Source organism: Mustela nivalis (assembly GCF_964662115.1).
Source record: "Mustela nivalis genome assembly, chromosome: 17".
Lineage (NCBI taxonomy): Eukaryota > Metazoa > Chordata > Mammalia > Carnivora > Mustelidae > Mustela > Mustela nivalis.
In genome coordinates this window covers 43,534,214-43,554,415 of record NC_139036.1, presented here as the reverse complement: position 1 = coordinate 43,554,415, position 20,202 = coordinate 43,534,214, and the positions used below count along the sequence as shown (strand labels likewise).

Sequence of the window (20,202 nt, the reverse complement as noted above, 5' to 3'; positions counted from 1 at the left end):
ACAGCCATGCGCTCTTCAGGATGAGCCTAGGTCTTTACTTCCTCTAAGAATTCTGGGCGAGGGCCTCCCCCTCGGGGTATCCACAGCCCCAGCAGCTCTTTCACACCATACGTTCAAGGCCTGTCTACAGCTGGGTGCCCCACAGCAGAGAGGCCTGGCCTCACACCGCAGCCCTGGTGCACACCCTAAGGCCTGGCAGACGCTCAAAAAATATCTGTCGAATACAGCAGAAGATGAGGAGCTTAAGGCCACATACAAGATCCTTATTCCTTAACAAACTGGTCCGACTGTTTTCTAAGACATAAAAAAACCAAAGCTTGCGTGCACCTTAGGCAATCCCCATTAGGGCCAGGTGCATAGGCTACGTGGTTCCAGGGCACACAGGAGCTTCACCTCTGCCCACTGTTACCTTTCTGCTGCCAGGTGGAGCCGGGTCAAAGATTCGGGTCTGCATCTCACTGGGAAGAGCAGAATACACTGGCAGGATGATCAGCTCTGGAACATCCGGTCCCAGGGACTTCATTCTTTCATAGAGGATCTCGCATGCGGTGTCGATCTCCTCCTGACCAGTCAGGAAGACCAGGATATCACCTAAGAAGAAACCATTGACTTCCTGTGTGTGTGCTCCACAGAAAAGACAGACATGAAAAGAACACCAAATGATAGAAGATACACTCCTATTCTGACCTCTAACAAACCAAGAGGTTTTCATCTGTCCATGTTGATTCTGGTTTTTCATTTTTAGTGTGTTCTTGTTTTTAATATTTATTTTTTTAAAAATTTTGTGTCTACATTTATTTGTGTGTGTGTGTGTGTGTGTGTGTGTATGTCTATGTTTAAACAGATGCATTTAAACCCTGCGGGCCGGGCGCCTGGGTGGCTCAGAGGGTTAAGCCTCTGCCTTCAGCTCGGGTCATGATCTCAGGGTCCTGGGATCGAGTTCCTCATCGGGCTCTCTGCTCAGTGGAGAGCTTGCTTCCCCCTCTCTCTGCCTGCCTCTCTGCCTACTTGTGATTTCTCTCTCTGTGTGTCAAGTAAATAAATAAAATCTTTTAAAAAAAATTAAAATTAAAAAAACAAATAAATAAATAAACCCTGAGGGCCATTATTTATACCTCTACCGCCCCTTCAAACATATAAGTCATTGGCTTAGAGAGAGACTGATATTTAAAAGGCACTGTTTTATAAGATGAGAGAAAATCGACCCACGTCGGGACTTCTGGCCTAAGAGGGGAAAATTCTCTTTCCTCCCACCTGGTGGTTCTGTTAAGTGGATCTGCATGACAGTGATCAAGCTGGCGTCCAGATAATCTGTCTCCGGTTCCTTCGTGTACAGTATCTCCACTGGGTATGTTCGACCAGGGATGGTGAAGATGGGCGCTTCGTAGAAGTACTGAGAAAACTTCACTGCATCCAGCGTGGCTGAGGTGACAATCAGCTTCATGTCCTGCCGTTTCTGAACCGTCTAAAGGGAAACACGACGTGGCTCAGAAGGACTAAAGCAAAAAGGCACAGGGACTCAAACCCGATTCCCAGAACTGAGTTCCTGACAGGTGGAAGGGTCACCAAAGAGCACCTAGCTACCTTCTTCAACAACCCGAAGAGCACGTCCGTGTGAATGGTTCTCTCGTGCGCCTCGTCCAACATGATGATCGCGTACTGTGTGAGGTCAGGGTCAATCAGGCACTCTCGGAGCAACATCCCGTCTGTCATGTACTTGATCACTGTCTCTGGGCTGGTGCAGTCCTCAAATCGAATGGTGTAGCCCACCTAAAGCAGAAACAAAGCTGAAAACCTGAGACACAAACCTCTCCTTTCTGCAATCACCAGGCAAGACTTCAGCCCGGTGAGAATGTTCCCTGCAATCTTAATAGGTAAGAATTCAACCAAGACATGCAGTGACTTCCTCACAGTAAAATCTGCCTTGGATTTGACCCTGAACAGATCAATGATGACCATGAGAAGCCTCTTCCCCACAAGAGAAACATGAAGGAAGACAGTACCATTCCCATTTCAGAGAGAGAGATCTGGGCCTATACACTCTCTTCAGGCATTTCCAGAACAGCTTCACTACCCACTTACCTCTTGGCCCAAGCAACAACCAAACTCCTCTGACACTCTTTTGGCCACTGACATGGCCGCTACTCTTCTGGGCTGGGTACATCCAATCTTGCCCCGGGACGTGTAGCCTGCCTCCGCCAGGTACTGGGTGATCTGTGTTGTCTTCCCTGATCCTGTCTCTCCAATAACTATCAGGATTTGATTGTCATGGACAGCCTGAAAGCAACAGAATATAAATACAGTCATTAAAATTTCCCACACATTACTCTGGAGGAAAATAATCAATGTTTACATTCTAACACTAAAGAAGAAAAAGGGGATATGATAATAGACATACAATAGGATTATAACCAGAGTCTAAAGTTATGCATAGAAAAAAAAAATCAATGGTGATTTTCTATGGGTAATGCTCTTTCTTACTTGAACTACATGTATAACTTAAAAACTTGAAACTTGGGCGCCTGGGTGGCTCAGTGGGTTAAGCCGCTGCCTTCGGCTCAGGTCGTGATCTCGGGGTCCTGGGATCGAGTCCCGTATCGGGCTCTCTGCTCAGCGGGGAGCCTGCTTCCCTATCTCTCTCTCTCTGGCTGCCTCTCCGTCTACTTGTGATTTCTCTCTGTCAAGTTAATAAATAAAATCTTTAAAAAAAAAACTTGAAACTTTATGGATATTCTTTTTGTAACTGACTCAACTCTATTTTTTTTTTTTTTTAAAGATTTTATTTATTAACTTGACAGAGAGAAATCACAAGTAGACGGAGAGGCAGCCAGAGAGAGAGAGATAGGGAAGCAGGCTCCCCGCTGAGCAGAGAGCCCGATACGGGACTCGATCCCAGGACCCCGAGATCACGACCTGAGCCGAAGGCAGCGGCTTAACCCACACTGAGCCACCCAGGTGCCCTCAACTCTACTTTTTAAAATTTTATTGGTTTTCTTAAATTCATAAGAACATAACAGTTGAGGCTAAAACCATAAACTACCACCCAGATAGCCCTGATTTTACATATTTTTTTTTTTAAGTATTACACACACACAGTTGAAGAATTCAACAGGAAATAAAAAAGGTATATAAAGCGTTCCTGGGGCACCTGGGTGGCTTAGTGGGTTAAGCATCTGCCTTCCACTCAGGTCATGATGCTGGGGTTCTGGGAACGAGCCCCAAAACGGGCTCCCCACTCACTGCCACTGCCAAAACTCCAATACCTTAGCCCAGAAGTCTTATTTCTACACCATTTGTAACAGTAAAGGATGGCCATCAACCTATATGTCTATTATACAGGATGAGTTGGGGCGCCTGAGTGGCTCAGTGTCTGCCTTCCGCTCAGGTCATGATCCCAGCGTCCTGGGATGGAGCCCTGCATCAGGCTCCCTGATCAGCGGGAAGCCTGCTTCTCCCTCTCCCATTCCCCCTGCTTATGTTCCCTATCTCACTGTGTCTCTGTCAAATAAAAAAAATCTTAAAAAAAAAAAAAAATACAGGACAAGCTAAATAAGCCAGAGCACATCCACAAAAAAAAAGCACCAAAAAAAAAAAAAAAGAAAATTTTTCTGAGCTTATCATGATTACCATGAAGGGGAAAAAGCAAGATGCAGAACATATGCACCATATGCTGCCACCTAGAAACAGAGAGCAGACATAAAACATAGAGCATTCATGCATGTACTTATGTATTTGTACTTGCTTGTGTATGTGTGAGATAACACTGAAAGGATTCACTAGGAACCAGTAAACTCGGCTGCCTAGGGAGTTTGCTGGTCTTCAAATTCAACCTCCAAAAAAATGGAAAAAAGTTCCCCTAGCAAAGTCTTGCCCAAATGGGATCCCTGGCTATGCATCCCCATCTCTCTTACTGGCCGGAGACACTGCTCTGTGCCACACAACACTCAGAACCATTCCAGAGGCCCCTTGTTCAAACAGGTTTATTTCCTCATTGTGAAAAAGAAAAATGCAGGGGCGCCTGGCTGGCTCAGTCAGCAGAACATGCAACTCTTGATCTCGGGGTTGTGAGTTCAAGCCCATACCGGTGTAGAGATTACATAAATAAATCTAAAAAAATGTACAGACTAATAAATATATATATTACATATGTGTATATATATGCAATATATATAATATGTATGTATGTATATGTATATAACATATATGTGTATATATACATGTGTATATAAGAATGTATATAATATATATAATAAATATTTTATATGTACGTGTGTGTGCGTGTGTGTGTAGTTTTTTAGAGTACTTGGGTGTGTTCTGTTTTTTCCTATCCTCTTTAGAAAAGCCACCTCAAAGGTACACATATCTGTCCAACTAATTTCAATTCAAACACGTCATCCTTCTTTTAGAAAACCTTGCTACTCCCGCACATCATAAAGGGGCTTCTCACCTGGACCAGCTGCTCCTTCAGTTTGTAGATGGGCAAGCTCTCTCTCTGCTCAATGATTGACATCTGGGTTTTCTTCCCATAAGAAGCTTTGTTGCCCCCAAAGGCGTGCTTCTTCCACTCGGGAATGTCATTGGGCATCATCCCAATACCCCTCATATTGGCGGCAATCTGCCTGCCTTCCGCTGCAAGGGAAGGCACACAACTTAGTATCATCCTCAAGCTACCTCGGTGCCCCCCTCCCAACATTCAACAAATCCCATTTCTCCAGTGGATCCCTCCTGTCTGCTACCTCTGTGTTCAAGCCACCATCCTCTCCCGTTAGAAAAGCCTACTAGATTACCTCAGGTGTCTACACTCACCCCATCTAATCCATTCTGCCGGGCAGACTCAACAATCCCTTGGCAATGCAACTCTGATTATACCCTTCCCCTGTTTAGACCCCAGCAGCACCTGCTACTGGACTCTAGAATTGAGCCCCAATTCCTAAGTCCTAGCCGCCCCACCTCACAGGAGTAGCCCCAGCCCAGGCTACTCTTCTGCCTGGGACACACGCCCCAAGCCCACCTCATCCCCTCTGATGGACACAGTCCTATTTATACTCAGGTCTCAACTTTCTCAGGGAAGTGACTCACATCACCTGTACTTCAGACGGCACCGGTGATGATATGGTTAGTTACCTGGCAACTGTGATTAATCTTCATTTTCCCCACTAAACTGTAAGCCTTGTGAGAGAAGCGATCATGTCTACTTACTTCACAGCGTACCTCAAGCTCCCCAGTTGCCTCACATCAGTAAGACTCTATCTGGCAGTTATTTAACATTGACTACACAAATAATTATGTGAAAAAAGAAGCTTCAAAGCTGTATTATCTTTAGCACAGAAAATTCTTGGGGCACCTGGCTGGCTCAGTTGGTAAAGTGTGCGACTCTTGATTTTAAGTTTGTGAGTTCAAACCCCACATTGGGTGTGGAGACTGCTTAGAAATAAAATACTTGGGGCACCTGGGTGGCTCAGTCGTTAAGCATCTGTCTTCAGCCCAGGTCATGATCCCAGGGTCCTGGGACCAAGCCCCTGCATTGGGCTCCCTGCTCAGCAGGAAGCCTGCTTCTCCCTCTCCCACTCCCCCTGCTTGTGTTCCCTCTCTTGCTGTGTCTGTCAAAAAAAATTAACAAAATCTTAAAAAAAAAAAAATCATAAAATCACAAAGTAAAATACTTAAAAAAAAAAGTTTTGTTTTGTTTTTTCAGTAAGCTCCACACCCAATGGGGGCCGAGATCAAGAGTTGGATGCTTAACCCACTGAAGGATCGGATTATTTTTGAACAGTCCACATGCCCCAGGGTCTTACCATCAGGCAGAGGATCAACCCAGTGCTTGTTGAGCCCCATGGGAATAGAATCCATCTCCGCTTCCCTCTGGGCCTGCTTGAGTTCCCGCCTTTCTTTGGCTAAGGCACTTTGCATCATTGCTGCTTGGGAGAGGGAACCATCCGGGTTCTAATGTACCAGAGAACAAGCAGCGTCACAGTAAGATCTCAGCATGCAGTAAATATCCGGGAAATAAAATGTAGAGTTTAAGCCCCCTGAACCTAAGAAGGACATTCATCTCAATGTACCAGACTACAATGGGGCTGTTGGCTTGAAGATAAGAACCCCAAGAGAGATGAGACACACAGGAGGGGGGTAACACTTCTTCTGTATTTACAGAATGTGGAACTAAAATGAGGACTAACATGGCTGTCTTGGTAAGAGACATTTCAGCTTCTAAAGAACAGCTAATGATCAGATCCCTCTAAAGAAGGGAGTGGGTCTCCTTAAGGGCTGGCAAACTCCCTGTCACCAAAATGTCAAGCAGACAGAAAACCACAGGGGAGAAATTGCTGCAAAGGCTATGTGAGTGAATTACTGGGCTGGGCTGAAAGACCTTTAAAATATCCTTTTCCAAACCTAAAAACATATCATAACTTTCCATGAGTTCTTCTCTTCACAGCCCTGCCACCCGCAGCACTCAGCACTATAGCTTTCTACTGAGGGCCAGTCCCAACTGGTCACGTGGGCCCTTCGAAACTGCCTTGGAATCTGCAAGGGCAAAGGCAGTAATAGTAGATCAACCACTCCTATTTCCTCCTTTGTTCCCAAAACAGAGCAGAATGAGAGCAAAAGAAGCAAAAAGGCAAAAGTAACAAAGCCAAATCAATCCCCCTTTAAAACAAAAACATTCTAGACCCTGACCAACAGTCAATATTACCTTCAGCCTAACTTCTGCTTTTGCATATGTAATAGACTGCTCTGAGAAACTAACTGAACAGTTATATCAAGAAAAGAAATTTGCTCGGCACACCCAGGTTAGAGGCCCAGCATTTCTTACCTTAACGATTTTAATAGGGCTCATGTCCATGCTTTGCTTGGTGTGCCCTCTCAAGAATGGAGGCTCTTCCTCAACCAGTTCGATCTCAAGATCTTCATCTAAAAATCCCCCCAAAAGAAAAATTAAGGAAAAAAAAAAAAGGAGGGAGAGAGAGAGAGAGAAATAATCAATCATTGTTACCAAAACAGATGATTTCCATGGGCACCAGTGATCTTTAACAAAGACAGCTAACAAGGTCAAAAAGACAGCAATTCAAGTGAAACTCTAACAGAAAGGGCTGTTTCCCCTGCCCCCAGGTACTTCTGGCATTTATACTCTGACAGAAGAACTGATCAGAGAAGCTACTGTCAAAAGAAGTTAAGGGGCCCTTGGGTGACTCAGTGGGTTAAAGCCTCTGCCTTCAGCTCAGGTCATGATATCAGGGTCCTGGGATCAAGCCCCGCATTGGGCTCTCTGCTCAGCAGGAAGCCTGCTTCCCCCTCTCTTTCTGCCTGTCTCTCTGCCTACTTGTGATCTCTGTCAAATAAAATCTTTAAAAAAAAAAGAAAAGTTAAGCCTAGGGAAAAATGTGGTATAACATTCTAAATGGTCCTAAGGTATTTGCCACCCAACTTCATTATGGAGTAACTTAACCCACAAAAGATTAGCAAAAAAAAATAAGTTGAATTACTCAGGGTCATGAAATTGAATCCCGTGTCAGGCTCCATGCTCAGCATGGCGTCTGCTTGAGATTCTCCCTCTGCCCATCTCCACACTCACATTCTCTCTCTCAAAATAAATAAATCTGTAAGTACATTTTTTTTTAAGATCCTATTTGAGACAGCGTGAGCAGGAGTGGGCGGGGGAGGGCAGAGGGAGAAGCAGACCTGGAGCAGGGAGCCTAATATGGGACACGAACCCAGGATCCTGGGATCATGACCTGAGCCGAAGGTAGATGCTTAACCTATTTAGCTACCCAGGAGCCCTCAAAATAAATAAAATCATTAAAAATAAAAAGCAAAAACACCGAAACATGTCCATCAGAAACATATACCCATCGAAAGTGAAATGGAAAAATTATGGTAAATTTACATACAGAAAACACTACAGAAATGAAAATGAAATACAACTATAAAAATCAGGGGCTCAGTGGGTTAAAAAGCCTCTGCCTTCAGCTCAGGTCATGATCCCAGGGTCCTGGGATTGAGTCCCACATCGGGCTCTCTGCCCCGCATGGAGCCTGCCTCCTCCTCTCTCTCTCTGCCTGCCTCTCTGCCTACTTGTGATCTCTGTCAAATAAATAAATATATATTTTTTTAATCATCATAGATAAATATCAAAAGAATAATCAAAAGAAAGGAAGTTCAAACCGACTAAGTAAGGCAGTGGTTAGGGACAGATATATAGATAGAAAAATGCTTAAAAAAAAAAAAAAAAAAAAAGGCAGGGAAATAATTAACACAAAATTTAGGATGGTGGTTATCCAGCAGAGCAAAGAAGAGCATCTAATCAGTGGGGGACATGTAAGGATTTCAAAGGTGCAGGTAAAATTCTATGTAACCTGGGTAGTTAAGTACATAGTGTTCACTTATTACCGTTACATAAATTTATGTCCCCCTGATGGATTTCACAATTTTAAAAAAACTGTTAATAAGCTGAGTTGAAAGTTATTTCCATGGCAACTCAGAGGTAGTCTAATTGGACCCACAATTTTCAGAACAATTACTAAGACTATCAGATGAAATTTACTACCCAAAATACAACTTTTTATAGCCTGAACACGTGTCACAGGGGTGCTGGGTAGCTCAATTGGTTGTGTCTAACTCTTGGTTTTGGTCCAAGTCATGATTTCAGGTCATGAGATTGAGCCCCGAGTTGGTCTCAATCTCTGTGCTCAGCAGGTCTGCCTTAGATCCTCTCTTTCCCTCTCCCTCTGCCCCTCCCCCAACTTGCTTGGTACGGATCCGCTCTTCACTCCCTCTCTAAAATAAATAAAATCTTTTTTTAAAAAAGTATCATCGGGGCACCTGGGTGGCTCAGTGGGTTAAAGCCTCTGCCTTCGGCTCGGGTCATGATCCCAGGGTCCAGGGATCGAGCCCCGCATCAGGCTCTCTGCTCAGCAGGAAGCCTGCTTCCTCCTCTCTCTCTGCCTGCTTCTCTCCCTACCTGTGATCTCTCTGTCAAATAAATAAATTAAATCTTTAAAAAAAAAAAAAAAAAAGTATCATCACCAAAAAGTACAATATATAAATGTCTATCAGAAAAATGCATTTTCTGCTTCCATCCTGGGGGGGGATGCAGGGATGAGAACCACTCTGGTTCTCAGAGATAAGGAGTGGTAAGACCTAAGGAAAATACGAGCTAAGTCACTCCTTAGACGTAGATGAAGGTTAAACAACATCTAAGCCCCCCATCCAACGGCTCAACTTGCCCACTGTCTTTCCAGATCCATGATCCTGCTCAATCCAAGCAGCCAGTTACCTTCTTCATCATCCACTTTAGGAAGAATGCCAGTCTCTTCATCGAAGTCCGGAAACTCTTCTTTGGAAAGCACATTGGCAGCAATCATCTAATGCAAGGACAGAAGGCAACGTCTGTAACCCACTAGGATCACAACTCTTCCTTCGTAGGAGTTAACACAGAAGTTCCCATAGGAAGCCTGGGTTTTTTTGTCCCTTCTGACCCAGGACTGTGGGGCCTCAAACACCATCTATCACACCCCTGGGCAGTGCCTAAGGAGGGCTCAAGAGTCTCACCCCCAGGAAGTGTAACCTGCTCCCTCCCTGCTTTTCCCAGCACAGCCCTGTGCACATTCCCCGTTACATAACATCCATCTGTGACAATGATGTTTCCATCTGGACTTTGAGTTCCTCAAGGGTAAGGAACCATGATACATCCATCTCTGTAGCCCTAGCATCTACTCAGGGCCTGGCATCCCATGGCGCTGACATACACTGACAAATGGTGAAAACAAGAACCTAAGCCCTCCACTTCTACAGACTCATTTAACCCCCACAACGCCACCACTACCCTGTTTCACAGATGAGGGCACTGAGGCACAAAGAAGTCAAGTAGCTTGGCTCAAAATCGCATAGTTAGTAAGTGCCCAGAAGTCACCCTGGGCCACTGGGCTCCAGGGTCCGTCCTCCTAACTACCGTAACATGCAGAATAACTCCGTGGCCATAAAGGCAAATGGCCCCAACCTGTTTGATCTCCCACTTCTCCGGGTCAGAGATGCGGGTAAGGCGTTTGCGCTCCAGTGAATCATCCTCTACTTCAGGGGCACTGACGAGGGAGAGGTGAGTTGGTCTGTCTGGATTCCTCATTGAAGTCTCCTCATTGGTCTCCCCAACAAGATTCCGTCGTCGATTGGGGTTTAGATCTTCTCCAGTCTCTTGATCCACATCCTAAAACACATACAAAAAAAGGGAACTCACTCATTCTCTGTCCTCTTATGTTTCCCTGGCCATGAGATGTAGAAACTGACTGGGTATCTCACCTACCTTCATGCTCAGACTGGTCTTGGTCCCAGTGAAGGACAGTACTTTGACCTTCACCCTCTGACCTTTGCTCACCACATCTGCCACATTGGCCACACGGCCTTCTCGCCGGAGCTCAGAGATGTGCACCAGGCCTTCCCACCGCTTCCTAAGGGAGAGTCACACACATCTGGAGAATGCCTAAAATACCTTTACCCCAACAGATTTATTGTTGAAACTCAACAAAAGGAAATGGTCTTAAACTCCAAAACTTGAAAATACCAAGAAGGTGGTCAAAAAATAAAATAGTGGGGCACCTGGGTGGCTCAGTCAGTTTAAGTGTCTGACCTCTTCAATTCCACTAAGGGTTGTGATCTTATGGTTATGAGATCAAGCCCCACATCAGGCTCAACACTGAGCATGGAGTCTGTTTGTCCCTCTCCCTCTGCTATCCCCGCCAGCCCCATGCACTCTCTCTCAAATAAACAAATAAAATCTTAAAAAAAAAAAAAAAAAAGTCAAATTCTAACAACCTAATATAGTTGACTTCATTAAGGCAACATTAATCATAACTTTTTAGAATGTGAAAATCCCCAGTGATAAGAGAAATTCTGCACATCACAGGTGTAAAAGAAGAGTACCGGCCATTACCTTAATCCCTCCAGCTGCACAAAGCATCCAAACTGCATGATGCTGGTGACTTTGCCATTGTAAATGTCTCCGATGGCAGGCTCTTCTGGGGGAGGACGGTCCACATGCTTATCCCGCCATCTGTCCAGATTCCTCTCCCCATACTTGTCCCGGTCCTTCCTATCTTTGGGGGGACTCTGACTTCTGCTCCTGGACCGATACCTAGACTTCCCTTTATTCCTTTCCCGGGTCCTGGAACGTGACCGGGAGCGGGACCGGTGTCTCCTTTTGTGGTCTCTATCACGGTCTCTGTCTCGCTCCCGATCTCGGTCCCGTTCTCGGTCCCGGTCGCGGCTCCGGCTCCGCTTCTTCTTCTTCGTCTTGTCCCTAACAAATCAACAAACACCTGTTTGAAAAAAGAGACCAGCCCAATTTCATGTCTCTGCATCCCAAAGCACCCAGCACAGTGCTGCATACATCAAGTGCCTACTGAGTGCTGAATTGAATTAGAGTTTCTCTGTGACACCCCTGCAGGCCAATAAAAGAGGAGGTCACAAACATATTCAGCCTCCTTCAACCCAGACTTCTACCTTATGAACGACTTAGCATTCGCTGTGTAAATACTCTTTGTAGGGAGCAATGAAGGAGATCTAACAATGTGGGACATGGCCGGTCTAGATTCTGTAAACTTGCCCAAAATTCTGCTTAGCAGATCCAAGAAATTCAACTATCACGATATCCTAAACCTCCAAAGGCTAAGACACTAAGAACGAACCGGTGCTCGGCATCTCGCTGCTTGTCCGGGCCCGCAGCACTGGGCATTAAGGCCTCTAGTTCCTTCAGCACATCCACAGCGACTTTCACGTCATCCTCATCCAGCATGGTCTGTAACAGCCGCGGCCGGTGAAGTTAGGAGGAGAGGGGGAGAAAATCGTGAACATCTGCACTCCAGATCCCTCTACATCACTCCAGCCCCTACATCACTGACCACTTTATGCAAAGGAAGCAGAGGAGAGGCAGGTGGTGATTTCCAGCAGAAGGAATGAGCAGAGGCTCTTGAGAAATCACTGCTACGTTTGGCAAATTCCCTTTCTCTTTCATACAAGCCTAGCCTACAGAGGGCAATTAGCTACCACCCCTCCTGCAAAAGCATCCAAGGTATTACTATAAATAGAAAATAGATGTTAAGGGGGCTCCTGGGTGCCTCAGTCAGTTAACTCTCTGCTTCTCAGCTCAGGTCACGATCTCAGGGTCCTGGGATCAAGCCCCAAATCGAATCAGGCTCCCTGCTCACTAGAGAGTCTGCTTCTCCTCTCCTTCTGCCCCTCCCCCTGCTTGTGCACTCTTGCACACTCTCTCTCAACCTCTTTCAAAGAAATAAACAAAATCTTCAAAAAAATAAATAAAAACAAAAACACTTCTAACATGTAATAGAGCAAAAAAAATCTAATTTCACATATCAGTATATGTTCTAGAACCTTAAGCTATTCCATACTTATTTCATATCCCTAATCACTGCTCCCCACAACTGTCAATCCCATTTCCCTCAAACATCATTCTCTGAACTGGAACACTATTCTAGGCATAGTGCGTATTCAGGGAGTTGACCAACACTTTCAATTTGAAAAATATATTACAAGGAACACAAACTTAAAACTAGGAACTAATGAGACAAAAAGCAAAGGGACAGGGATGGAGGAAACACCACAGTTTAGTAGACATTCTCAAAATAGTATCAGTACCCGGACAGAAGGGTTGTCTGGTTGGCAAAGGACTGGGAAGAGTTCCTTCAGCTTTTCTTTTCCGGTTTTGGGTTTAACAACTGGATCTTGTTTCATCAAAGAGCATCGAGGAGTTAAAAGTATAGAAAAAGAAAAAGAAAGACAGATTTAATATTTTTAACAAAGAACCTCAATATCAGATTTGCATCAAACTAAAAACCGAACATGGCATTTTTCTTTCTACATGTAACTCATGTACATTAATATAAACATAATCTGATTTCCTAATAATAACACTGATGACAAAACCCTCAACAAACTATCTGGGCATGTGGTAGGATGTGAGGGTGGGGAAAGAGATACATAAGAATTCATTTGATTAGTTATGTCTAATGAGTTTAATTTTACGTCATCTGGGAAATGTTACTAGACTGTGAACTTGGCTCAAGAGCTGCCACAAGGGAAAAGAACACAATTTACAGGATGCTCATGCTCTACAGCGTTCTGGAAGCTAAGCACAGTCAGACACTCTACTCACCTTTGCTAGTAGAAGGCTTTGTTGGAGGCCGCATGGTTTGTATGAGGCGCAGCAAGTTACTAATAAGAGAATCCTTTGAAAAGAAACAGAACAAAAATTATCAGCCCCTGAATTAGTGCTTAAAACCACTAGTTTTAGGGGCACTTAGGTGGCAACTGTCAGTTGAGTGTCTGACTCCTGGTTTCAGCGTAGGTCATGGTCTCAAGGTTATGAGATTGAGCTCCATGTGTGGCTCCATGCTCAGCTTGAGCTTAAGATTTTCTCTCCTTCTGCCACTCCGCCCCCACACACATGCACTCTCTCTCACCCTCTCTAAAAAAAAACACATCTTGGGGCGCCTGGGTGGCTCAGTGGGTTAAGCCGCTGCCTTCAGCTCAGGTCGTGATCTTGGGGTCCTGGGATGGAGTCCCGCATTGGCCTCTCCGCTCAGCAGGGAGCCTGCTTCCCTCTCTCTCTCTGCCTACTTGTGATCTTTCTCTGTCAAATTAATAAATAAAATCTTAAAAAAAAAATAAAAATAAAAAAATAAAAAAACACATCTTAAAAAAAAAAAGAAAAACTGGTTGTACACCTGAATGGAGCTAGCTGGAACAAACAAAGCACAGAGTATCTATATGATGGGCATGAACCTAGCAAAGTGGCTTCAGAGAAAGCTGATTATTTAGGACTCTTTGGGGGGAAAAGTAATTCAGTTCCATTCAACCATTTTTATTTTCCACTGTTCAGAATTACTTCCAAAACCTAGACTCTTTTGCTTTTGACTTCGGATTCATAGAACAAGACTATAAATACTCATAAAGACTTAATGATGGAAATCCTGCCCCACTTTCCTAGAAAGGCATCGCAGGAAATCCGGTTATATCACCGCTGCCGCGCGGTATGAAAACATTACACATTTACGGCTTTCTTTGATTGGTATGTACAAATTATCTCCTTTCTCCACCGAAATCCTATGTGAAATCCTATCAAAATTTCAGTAGTGACATTAAAATAAAACAAGGGTCCCTAGATACACATACCGTGAATTCAGCGCCATTTTTGACCAGGGAAGCCTTAAAAGTATCAAAGGTGGTATTCTTCTCAGCGAGACTGATCACAAATTCAGCTGCAAAGGAGAAAAGGGATTAAAACTGGAATGGAGACCAGTAAAAAATCACTTTCAAGTACATTAAAAGCCAAACCAATTAGCCTATCCAAGAGTCATAAAAACCAGAGAGCGCCATCCAGTGAGAGTAAAGAGAATTTAGAGTACCAAGATTATCCAGGTATGTTCCAGTTCATTTTCAGAAATGCAAAGATATTACTACAGAATGGCTCGCCAGGCCCTTCACGCACCAAAGCGAGAAAATTTCTCCTCCCCCAGATCATCACACTCTTCTCACAAGACTAGTAGCTGACCACATTGCCACAGAGACTCCAGAGGTGACTGTACCCAAAAGCAAGAGCCCTCCTTCCCCCTCCCATCTCCCCCCATGGAAGCACACAGTAGGAAGCTTTCTACAGTTTCAGGAAGGTCAGACCCAATCCATCTACGCCAGCCAGGCGGCTGCTGGGTGATACAATCTCCAAGTTGATCAAAGACTCACTTGCCCCCCAGATTTTTCTCTACAAACCTGCCCAGTGTTGGAAATTTCTAATATTAGAGATAGTTATTAAGTAAGAGACTTTCGGGAGCAAAGTGCATTTTTTGAGGGATTGAGATAGTAACATTCACGCTGTGAACCCCACAGAAAAGCGGTAATGGTTTCATCTGGATTTTAAAGCTAAAACGTAACAATAATAGCATGGGAGATCTGGATAACTAGCATAAACTAGTGCTCTCATACCATTTCCGAGCTGGCATTTCTATGCCTTTACCTTTTTGATGCCATTAAGTAAAAGCCAAATGCCATCAGAGTACAGGGACAGAGCTTACACATAACAATGTCAATGGTCAAGGCTTTGTGACCGCCCTGTTGCGCCCAGCAAGCACTATGCTAAGTGCTTCACCAGAGTTATCCCCATGTCTCACAACAGCCCCCATCGGCAGATGCCAATATTGTCCCCCCCCCCCGCCTTTTTTTTTCAGATGAGGAGGCTAAGGGTTTGAGATGCTGACCTACCCTACAATAACTGGTGGAGCCAGAGTGGAACCGAGGCAACCTGACTTCTGGGTCCACATTCCGCAGAGAAATGTGGAGAGAGAAGTCAGTCACGTGGTGCTGGGCACGCAGTGCTCGAGAGACTACTCCGAAGCAATCAGCAGCACATTCACACTGCAGCTGTCATTAATCAGGGGCTTTTTCTTAATTTTCAAAATTACATCATTAAATTAAGTCAACAATCAAAGATGAACTAGTGAGTCAGAATTTTTAAAGATATATTGATTTTTTTTTAATTTTTTATTTATTTGACAGAGAAAGAGAGAGATGATAGGTAGGCAGAGAGGCAGGAGGAAGCAAGCAGGCTCCCCGCTGAGCAGAGAGCCCAATGTGGGGCTCAATCCCAGGACCCTGAGATCATGACCTGAGCTGAAGGCAGAGGCTTAACCCACTGAGCCACCCAGGTGCCCCAAGATATATTGATTTTTGAAAGAGAGAGAGAGAGAGTGATCAGAAGCAGGGGGAGGGGGAGAGGGAGAAGCAGGCTTCCCTCGGGGCTGGATCCCAGAACTCTGGGATCACGACCTGAGCTGAAGGCTGACACTTAAGGACTGAACCACCCAGGCACCCAGAATTTTTTTTTTTTTTTAAGTGAGTTCTACACCCAATGTGGGGCTCAAATTCACGACCTGGAGATCGAGTCACATGCTCTACCAAATGACTTAGCCAGGCATCTCAAAGATGAATTAGTGATTAAAAACAAGTCGGTGCTGGAGCGCCTGGGGGGGGCTCAGTCATTAAGCATCTGCCTTCAGCTCAGGTCATGATCCCGGGGTCCTGGAATCAAGCTCCGCGTGGAGCTCCCTGCTCTGCAGGAAGCCTGTTTCTCCCTCTCCCATTCCCCCTACTTGTGCTCCTCTCTGGCTGTCTCTCTGTCAAATAAATAAAAATCTTAAAAAAAAAAAAGTTAAGTGGTGAAAACAGGAAAAATAATGAAACTGATTTAAGTAATAGTACATCAGGGTGCTTGGGTGGCTCATTCCGTTAACCATCTGACTCTTAGCTTTCAGCTCAGGTCATGCTATCAGGGTGGTAAGATCAAGCCCTGCATCAGGCTCCCAGTTGAACATGGAGGCCGCTTAAGATTCTCTCTCTCCTGGGGCACCTGGGTGGCTCAGTGGGTTAAAGCCTCTGCCTTCCTCTCAGGTCATGATCCCAGGGTCCTGGGGATAGAGCCCACATCGGGCTCTCTGCTCGGCAGGGAGCCTGCTTGCTCCTCTCTCTCTCTTTCTGCCTGCCTCTCTGCCTACTTCTCTCCCTCTTCCACTGTCCCTCCCCCACCATCTCCCTTAAAAAAAAAAAAAAACATTAAAGCCAAAATCAAAAGAATCAAGTCAATAAATAAACATAAGAGTAGCAAATAGGGTGGCTCAGTGAGTTAAAGCCTCTGCTTTCCCCTTAGGTCATGATCCCAGGGTCCTGGGATCAAGCCCCCTCGGGCTCTCTGCTCAGTGGGGAGCCTGTTTCCCTTCCTCTCTCTCTGCCTGCCTCTCTGCCTATTTGTGATCTCTGTCAAATAAATAAAATCTTTAGAAAAAAAAATTTTTTTAAATGTAAGAGTAGCAAATATAGGGGCGCCTGGGTGGCTCAGTTGGTTAAACAACTGCCTTCAGCTCAGGTCATGATCCTGGAGTCCCAGGATCAAGTCCCACATCGGGGTCCCTGCTCAGCAGGGAATCTGCTTCTCCCACTGACCTCTCTCCTCTTACGCTCTCTCTCTAATACATAAATAAAAATCTTTAAAAAGAAAAAAAACGAGCAGCAAATATACACCTTTTAGATATTAAACCCACTCTGGCAATTTAGTTTCAAATGAAAAATACTATCTCATTTTTTCCAACTTTAGTAACTTTAATGTTACTGGTTTTATAATTCTGTATACAACACTGTGATATTGAGATTTATAAGAAGAAATATATGCTTGGTCTCCATCACCTTTCCCAGCACAGCACTCCTAAAAGCCCTTGGAATTTCAGAGGTGTGGAGAGTGAAACAAGTCTTTTGTTACATTAAGGAGATGACTTTAGGAAAGCTCCTCAAAAAGGGTGAGGAGCTGCCTGGGAAACCAACCGTGTGTTTACCGACTGGAACTTGCAGTCCCACCCCTGACCTCTGGAGAGGGGAAAGAGGCTGGAGATTGAGTTGTTTACCAATGGCCAACAATTTAATCAATTATGTCTTTTTTTTTTCAATTATGCCTATTATAATAAATCCTCCACAAACACCCAAAAGGACTGGGTTTGGAGAGCTTATGGCAACGTGAACACATGGAGATTTGAGGACAGTGGGCACTTAGAGAGCATGGACACTGGTCAACCTTTCCCATATACATGCTCTACACATCTCTTTTATCTGGTTATCCCTGAGTTATATCCTTTTATAATAAACGGGTAATCTAGTAAGTAAAATGTTTCTCTCTAGGAGTCGCCCTAGCAAATTAATCAAACCCAAGGAGGGGGGTCATTGGAACCTCTGATCTATATATAGTGACTTGGTGGGCACAAGTTGACAACCTGACCTTGCAAATGGTATTTGAAGTTTGGGGTGGGGCAGTCTTGTAGGTCTGAGTCCATAACCTGTGGGATCTGATGCTATCTCCAGGCAGACAGCATCAAAACTCAGTTCAATGTAGGATTACCACCCAGTGTCACAGAACTGCTTAGCAGTCCTGGAAAAAACACACATTACAAATGGCGTCAGGGGACCCTCGCTGGCTCATTTGGAAGAGGGTGCGACCCCTGATCTCAGGTTCGTGAGTCCAAGCCCCATGCTGGCCACAGAGATTACTTAAATATTTTTAATAAATAAAAAAATGGTGTCAGAATTACAAACAGAAAAAATTTGTAGTCTACCTGCAGATTAAATGGAGTCTTCAGTCATATATAGGCTAGAAAATTATGGCGTTTATACCTCATTCTATTTTTGTACATAATGAGGTTAACATCAAAACGATTTAACACTGGCTCATTAAATGTTTGCTGAAGGAACAGACAACCCAAATTGCAAACTACAAGAGTGTCACTCATTACCATCTAAAAGAGAAGGAGAATGAAGACAAATGATACAGGACAAGCTTATCTTGACTGGGAAGCAAGAAAAAGGTGAACTAAAACATACTGGCGGCAACGCATCTTCCTAGGTGTCACATGATAACCCCGGAAAAAACACCTTATTGTCCCCATTTCACAGATGAGGAAAACAGCTTCAGAGACATTAGGTATCTTAATCAAGATCACACATCTAACCTCCCTGACCCCTTTTGTCACATGCCCTTTCCCCTCCATCTCTTCAGTTGATGGTTTCATCTTCATTTAGAAAAGAGAACAATTAAATGGAAGTCTCTCCCTCATCTTCCTACCACCAGTCCCTAAACCTATCTGCATCTACAACCACATTCTCTGTCCTCCTTCCTATTAAAATGGATCAAGCATCCCTGTACCTATCAAAGGTGAACACCTCCACTGACGCTTTTGATCCCTTCCTCCCTTTGCTTTCATAAGGACTCCACCTGCCTGTGGCCTTAGCTCTAGGCCCCCGGCCTTTTTCAGTTCCACCTTTTGGTACATTCTATCCGTAAACGCCTAATAAGTGGTTGAGAACAATTAAAGGCAGACTTCGAAAGACTTGGGATTCCAGATTAGGCTCACCTTTGATATGTAACTTTGAGGGGGATCACTTAATTACTCGACCCTTAGGTTTTTGGGGTTTCTTTTACGTTTGTATTTATTTACTTGACAGAGCAAGAGAGCGCACAAGCAGGGAGAGCGGCAAGTAGTGGGAGGGGGAGACGCAGGTGAGCACGGAGCACCACACAGGGGCTTGATCCCAGGTCCCTGGGAACATGACCTGCCTGAGCCGAAGGCAGACGCTTAACCGACTGAATCATCCGGGAGCCCAAGACCCTTGTTTTCTTAATGGAAAAACAAATATTATCTGACACGGTCGTGTGAAGACCAAGTAAGATAATGTAAGTAAAGCCCTTTGCATAATATCTGCCCTGTCAATAAAGGTCGGCCATCATTATCATCATTACGAAGCGGCTGCTGCTGCTGCTGTTGTTAACGCTGTTTAATTAACTAAGGCTGGGGCTGGGGAGGGAGCAGGGAGCAGGAGCGATAGCCGCTCGGGGTTTCACTGATAGCTCTGGGCAATGGTCTCCTTAACACCTCAGCCTGGAGGGTTCTCAAGCGGGGGATAAGGCCGCTGCTTCCCTGGGCCCAAGTATCTGCGACAGAGAGGGAAAGAGACTCACAGGAACACAGATACTCAGCCCATCAACCCCATTTCTCCTTCCGCTTCCCTCGACCCAAGCCCAGAGGCCGCGGGGGCCGCCTCCGACTTACCCAGATCCTTGTCGTTAATCCCCAGGTGATTGTCCAGCTCGGTGCAAACTTTGGACACTAAAGACAGATACTCGAGTTTGGCGAGTTCTTCCGCGGGGCCTAGTTCTGTGGTGGTTACGGCTCCCGCCAGGGCCACAGCCACCGCCATGGCTAAGGCCGCCGCCGCCCAGCTTTACAGCCGGCCTTCAGAGCTACTCCCGGCCTGCTCCAGTATTCACTTCCGGGTCGGCGCACGTCCCTTTTGTTTACAGTAAATTGAAAACGAATGAAATTTCCCGTGACGCAGCCTACGAATCATAGAGATCAGACAGGAAGTGCTTAAGGAAGGGACGGCCAAGTGGGTTACTCTGTACGCCGGCAGCGCCCTCTACAGGGCCAGCGAGCTTCTCAGGCGGCTCTCAGGCCCAGAAACGCTCGCTCTCAGCGCTCTCCCACTTGACGTCGGCAGAGGGCGACCGTAGCCTGCGCAAAGGGCGCCGGGAAGTTACGACCCTCACGCCTCCTCCGCGCCTGCGCCTGCGCTTTGAAAAAGGAACCCGAATTCAAGCCTAGAAAA

General features: G+C 45.2%; 1 protein-coding gene across 1 annotated transcript in view; it reads right to left on the bottom strand.

The window, feature by feature from the left end:
* Window positions 1-19,962, bottom strand: part of DHX8 (DEAH-box helicase 8) — a 31,988-nt gene extending 12,026 nt beyond the window's left edge. Inside the window, exons 1-16 of the mRNA XM_082706216.1 lie at window positions 19,647-19,962; window positions 14,182-14,267; window positions 13,163-13,235; window positions 12,646-12,731; window positions 11,679-11,788; window positions 10,925-11,290; window positions 10,298-10,442; window positions 9,998-10,201; window positions 9,275-9,362; window positions 6,815-6,912; window positions 5,796-5,943; window positions 4,448-4,629; window positions 2,083-2,277; window positions 1,585-1,770; window positions 1,255-1,465; window positions 410-591 (exon numbers count right to left, since the gene is read on the bottom strand). Coding sequence (XP_082562342.1) covers window positions 410-591; window positions 1,255-1,465; window positions 1,585-1,770; window positions 2,083-2,277; window positions 4,448-4,629; window positions 5,796-5,943; window positions 6,815-6,912; window positions 9,275-9,362; window positions 9,998-10,201; window positions 10,298-10,442; window positions 10,925-11,290; window positions 11,679-11,788; window positions 12,646-12,731; window positions 13,163-13,235; window positions 14,182-14,267; window positions 19,647-19,794 — 2,508 coding nt within the window. The 5' untranslated portion in view covers window positions 19,795-19,962. The remainder of the gene's footprint in view (window positions 1-409; window positions 592-1,254; window positions 1,466-1,584; window positions 1,771-2,082; window positions 2,278-4,447; window positions 4,630-5,795; window positions 5,944-6,814; window positions 6,913-9,274; window positions 9,363-9,997; window positions 10,202-10,297; window positions 10,443-10,924; window positions 11,291-11,678; window positions 11,789-12,645; window positions 12,732-13,162; window positions 13,236-14,181; window positions 14,268-19,646) is intronic.
* Between the last annotated feature and the right edge of the window lie 240 nt (window positions 19,963-20,202).